Here is a 6,039-nt window from a genome sequence, read left to right as displayed (position 1 = left end):
GCCAGACCATTTTGGAGACAACTTATTCTCCAACTAATAGGGATGAGCTTTTTGCATCACCAAGTCGGCAACCTGGAACTGACAAGCCTTCAACTTGGTCTTCTGCTTCAACTCAACCCTTCTTTTTAAGGCTTCAGACATGATGCAAGCTTGTTCACACACCTCATCTAGTAGATCCAGGTTCACCTTCTTCCTTCATTAGATTCTTCTATCATGAAGTTCTGAAACTGATGTCAACTTTCTTGGATCTACACGAGTATCATGGCGTCTGACCCATATACCAAACTAAAAGGCATTTCCTTAGTTGTGGACTGAGAGGTGGTTTGATAGGCCCACAAAATTTGAGGCACCTCTTCTAACCAAGTCCCCTTATCCTTCTCTAACCTCCTTTTCAAACCTCTGAGCAAAACTATATTGGCATACTCGACCTGACCATTCGTCTGAGGATTTTCCACAGAGGAAAACACCTGTTTGATACCGAGTTTTGCGCATAACTTGCATAACTACTGACTTGCAAATTGGGTACGATTATCGGATACCAAATGCCTTGGAATCTCAAAACGAAAAACAATGTTCCTTCACACAAAGTGTTGCACCTTGTGGGCAATAATCTGTGCGACTGGCTCAACTCCTTCCCACATTCCTCTTAAACCGCCTTCACCTCTGCGAAATCTACTGGGAGCAAACCATCGGCTAGGTAGCCCTGATATGGTGTCATCCAGGTCTCTACCACGTCGACTTGCAGGACCTCCGATGACTCCTCTCCCAACAAGCTGTAGGTGTTTATTCTGGGCACCTTCAAAGTCTCTTGTGCAAAGACCGATGCCTCCTTCCTTGTTCCAAGCTGACCTCCAGGGTTCTCACATGGTTGACCTAAACCATCCCTTCCGTAGTGGTTATGGGCGATTTCAAGGTGTCTTGAATGACAGACCTTTGTCGACCTCCCTTCCCTGAGCTCGCCCGCTTGGACAGCAGGTCGGCTCGGGAATTATGTTCTCTTGGGATATGCACCAGCTAGAATGTGGAAAAAGTTTCCTTTAGAAACACAACATACTTGAGGTACGAGGCCAACTATGGGTCTTTAGCCTGATACTCACCTATAACCTGCCCGGTGACCAGCAACGAGTCACTCTTTACCAATAAGCTCTGAGCACCCAATTCCCTAGCCAATAACATCCCAACTATCAGGGCCTCGTACTCAACTTGGTTGTTGTTGGCCTTGAAGGAAAATCTCATGGCCTGCTTGATCAACAACCCGTCAGGTCCCTCCAGAATGACCCTAGCACCATTCTCTTGCTGGTTACAAAATCCATCCATTGAAAAGACCCACTTGAAGTCATCACCGTGTGGCTGGGTAGCCTTAGATGATAGTTTTGCCACAAAATCAACATATACTTGATGCTTAATAGGCCCCTTGGGTTCGTAGTGCATGTGAAACTCAAATAGCTCGACTGCCCAACGAACCATCCGACCTGCTATGTCAGGCTTCTAGAAGACCTTGCGGATAGGCAAATCATCATCACTATTATAGTGAAACTTTGAAAATAATGACGAAGTCACCGAGCTGCAAAAACCACTGCAAAGGAAACCTTTTGGATAGCTTGATATCGTATCTTTGGCCCTTGTAGCACCTTGCTCACGAAGTAAACTGGCCTTTGGACTTTATCTTGCTCTAGCATAATGACCAAGCTTATTGCTCGATCGGTGACTGCGAAAGAAAGACGAAGGGGGTACTTGGAAATGGCTTACAAAGGATAGACGGGCTGGCCTGATAGTCCTTCAATCTGACGTATGCATCTTCACACTCGTGAGTCCACATGAAATGGTTATTCTTCTTCAGGCATTGAAAATAAGGGTACCCCTTATCTCTTCCGGCTGATAAGAATCTGGACAAGGCGACCATGCGCCGCGTCAGCTGTTCTACTTCCTTCACACTGGCAGGGCTCCTCATTCCTATGATAGTTGCGCATTTGTCTGGGTTCGCTTCTATACCTCGTTCAGTGAGTAGAAACCCAAGGAACTTCCCTTCTTCCACCATAAACAAACATTTTTTCTGGGTTCAACTTTAAATTAACTTGGCTATCGTGCTAAACAGCTCTTCCAAATCAGCAACGTGTTGATCCCTTTCTTCTAAGGTGACGACCATGTCGTCCACATATGCCTGTACATTCTGCCTAATCATTGGTGTGAGGACCCTATCCATCAGTCTTTGATAGGTGGCACCAGCATTCTTGAGGCCAAAAGCCATTAACTTGTAGCAATAGCTAGAGAGCTCAGTCATCAAGGCGGTCTTACTCTCATCTCGGGGATGCATGCGGATCTGATTGTACCCTGAGAATGCATCTAGGAAAATAAGCAATCGATAACTCGAGGCATTGTCCCCCAAGCAGTCTATGTTGGGTAACAAATAAGAGTCCTTGGGACTGGCCTTATTCAGGTCTTTAAAGTCGACCCACATCCTCCACTTCACATTGGCCTTTTACACCAATACCAAGTTTGCTAACCACTCAGGGTATTGAATCCCCTTATGTGGCCAGCCTTCAAGAGCTTCTGCGTCTCCTCCTTGGTGATCTTGTTGATCAAGAGAGATCAAATGCTTTGTAGAATCCAAATCCAAAGTGTTTGATACAAGGATGGTGCTGATGTTATATTTAGGGAGGGATCTGGGTAGAATAGAATTTGATCCACTCCTTTGTTGAATCTAAAACTTATGTGATTTAAAACCTTTTAGAAAATAAAGTGTTTTTCCAACTAAGTGAAAAACAACCTGTTGTTTTGTCGAATTAACCGGTTGTTTTGTCGAATCAACTAGTTGTTTTACTCTTAAGAGTTTTGAAAAGGTTGAAAACTGTTTTAGTTTGGTTGACTTAACTGCCAAACCAAACAATCAGTTGTTTCGTGGTTTCAACCGATTGTTTCTTTGAAAATCCTAACAAAATTCTATTTTAGTTGTTGAATGTGCTTTAAATTATTTTCAACTGAATAAGCTCCTTCATTAATTGCTTTGACCAATCTTTGGAAAATATAAATGGTTTGTTTATGTTTTCAAATAAGCAAGTGAATTAGATTTGAGTTTTTCAATTGTGACTGTTCCTGCCGGTTGACCAAGCGCAAGAACATTGCCTCATCACGGTCTTCCTCCATCAGCTTTAACACCACAAGCACTTCAAGTCCTCACCACGGATAGTCTCTCTGAGAACCTGAAAACACAAGATGGCGCCTCTGCGGCCGGTGGCGCTCCGACGCTCAAGTCAGTAACAAGAACCCCCAAAAACTGAGAGAAAACTATGCTCTGTAGAGCCGTACTAAAGTGCACTCAACCCAAAACAATGAGCCGTAATAAACGTACCTCTGCCAATTCTGTTAAGTTTACCTTTTATACCTAGGTTTCTTCTCTCTGCAGGCAGTTACGCTTTGGACGCGTGGCTCGCATCCAACCCTGCACGTGTCATCATCAGGGCTGGGGCAACAGGCAGTACCCAACCCTACACGTGTCACCATCTGAGCGGGGGTAACTTGAGCGTCATTTCTATGTAGCATCCAACCCTACACGTGTCATCATCTGGGTTGGGGTAACAGGTAGCATCCAACCCTACACGTGTCGTCATCTGGGTTGGGGTAACTTGAGCGCCATTTCTTGCGGTGATGTCAGACCACCTGATCTTCCGTTATCTAACACGGCGACCACACCAACCTGGCGACAACCGACTATGTACACTGCAGAATGCCACTTCCACAAACGGTGACTATGTTGACTTCTTGACCACCCACCTTTCTCTTGTCCACGTCATCACACCCGATGACCTGATCGGTACAGTGACAAAGTTGATTCTAAGATTTGAACATTCACATCAAGCTTTGGGTTTTTCAAAGAGAGTGGAATAGGATTGCAGTTGTATTGATTTCATTTTGTACTGTGAACAAGTGTAATCCCTTATCAACCTATTGTATTTCTGGTGTTGTGTTGCCAAGGAGTGTTGTGTGCTCTTGAGGTGGTCAAGATCAATACTCTTGGTGTGTTTTGCAAAAGGGAGTGTGTTTCTTGAAGGGTTCAAGGTCACTACTTTGGTGGTTTGTGTGTTGTAATCTGGTTTGATTACTTAGTGGATTACCCAGTGGTTTTCTAGGGACTGGATGTAGCTCTTGACTTAAGAGTGAACCAGTATAAACTGTTGGTGAATCTCTCTCTTACTCTAAACTCATTTAAATTCTGTTTTAAGCTTTACCGGTATAAACAACCGATTGTTTTTCTATTGCTTTGTTGTTTTATTGCTTATATTCTTGGCTAACTTGATTCCTGTTCTGGATTCACACAAAGAATTTTATTAAACCTCGAAAATTTTTCAAAAACCTCTTTTAAACTATTCACCCCCCATTTCGTTTAAGGCCATATATTCTAACAATTGGCATCAAGAGCTTGGTACTTGTAAAGTATTCAAGTTTGGTCCTAAAATCTTTTTTCTATGGCTGAAAAACTACCTTTTGGGGAGGGTGCCTCAATTAACAGGTCACCTTTGTTTTGTGGTTTGAATTATTAGTTTTGGAAAGTTAGAATGAAAATCTTTGTTGAATCTCTTGATAAAGGAATTTGGGATGCAATTGAAAATGACCCTTTTATTCCTAAATTTGAAAAGGATGGATCTTCTATTGAAAAACCATGGTCCCAATGGATTGATGCTGAAAATAAAAGGGCCAAGTTTGATTGTATTGCCAAGAATATCATAACCTCTTCTTTGAATTCGGATGAATTTTTTAGGATCTCACAATGTGCATCGGCTAAGGAAATGTGGGATACTCTAGAAGTCACCCATGAAGAGAGCAAGGAAACATACTTGTACCGACCCATCCCCGGGCGTTGACCAAAGTCAAAGTCAAACATATGGTGGGACCCACCAAGGGACCCAAGGGAGAAAGTCAATAGGTTGACCACTTTGGGCGCACGTTGGGGCGTCACCAGGTGTGGGCGTCGCCAGGTGTGGGCGTCGCCAGGTGCGGGCGTCGCCAGGTGTGGGCGTCGCCATGTTGAGGTGTCGTTGAGGTCACCACCCGATACCCACGGGTAGGGAAGACCGTGGAGGGGGCGGCACAGTCAGAGGGTCACGGTACGGGCGATGAGGCCTCAGGCCCCGGTACCTCAGAACAGTAATAAAGAGAAGAGAGAGGTGGCTTCAAGGCCATAGTCCCAGTACAAGTACGGGGTAACTTGACTCGTGAAGTACCCACGCCACCCTTGGAGAATCCTTGGGACAGATAAACCCAAGAGAGGGCCACGCCCAGGGATGAACCATGTGCATGGGACGAGAGGAAGGCAGATACACTCCTAGGGCGAGTGACTAGAAACTGGGGCGCATGAGTTGGCACCCAGGTAGTCACCCCTCGCACTAGATGCACTTCGAGGAAGGAAGACTTACACGGTGGAATTTTCCTAAGTTGGGTTACAGCATTGTAAGGCCTTCCACGTGGGATTGCGGTTAAGTCAGAAGGACACGTGGCAGTAAGCACTGAAACCCAAGGTATATAAGCTTTTCTGAAAGCTTAGCAAGGTACGTTTTACTCAGTTTACACACTTTCTGATCATTCGCTCGCTTACTCACCTTCAGAGCATTCAGTTACGGTGCTCCGATACGGAGGTGTTTGATGTTTCTTGCTTGCTTGCTGACTTGATCGTCGAAGTGCAAACGGCCGCGAGGGCGCCCTTTGCTCACTTCATTTCAGGTACTCACGGAGGCGTAAGGCAGAGATCTAAGTTGAAGACGAAGGAGTCGTTGTTCGCGAGTTAGAACCACGCACGAAGATTTTCTCGGTCAACCGGCAGGAACAATACTCTAATACAAGAGTATGAGATGTTTAAAATGCTCAAGGGGGAATCGATTGTTGAAGTACAAAAGAGATTCACTCACATCATCAACCATCTAATGAGTCTTGGAAAAACCTTTGACAAAGAGGAGCTAAACATCAGGATTCTCAAGTGTCTTAATAGATCTGGCAACCTAAAGTCACGACAATTTTTGAATCAAAGGACTTGACATCTTTGACTAC

General features: G+C 44.7%; 1 protein-coding gene across 1 annotated transcript; it reads right to left on the bottom strand.

Annotated features, from left to right (window-relative positions):
- Positions 1-1,071: 1,071 nt before the first annotated feature.
- On the bottom strand, positions 1,072-1,467 carry LOC137807654 (uncharacterized). The gene has a single exon (XM_068608399.2). It carries the CDS (start codon positions 1,465-1,467, stop codon positions 1,072-1,074), a length of 396 nt encoding a protein of 131 aa, XP_068464500.2.
- Positions 1,468-6,039: the final 4,572 nt, after the last annotated feature.

Source organism: Phaseolus vulgaris, chromosome 11, assembly GCF_051622355.1.
Source record: "Phaseolus vulgaris cultivar YP4 chromosome 11, ASM5162235v1, whole genome shotgun sequence".
In the NCBI taxonomy this organism is placed as follows: domain Eukaryota; kingdom Viridiplantae; phylum Streptophyta; class Magnoliopsida; order Fabales; family Fabaceae; genus Phaseolus; species Phaseolus vulgaris.
This window is presented reverse-complemented; position numbering and strand designations above follow the sequence as displayed.

Excerpts from the sequence above, each read along its gene's own strand:
- LOC137807654 (XM_068608399.2), bottom strand. The coding sequence starts at position 1,467 with ATGGTTCGTTGGGCAGTCGAGCTATTTGAGTTTCACATGCACTACGAA.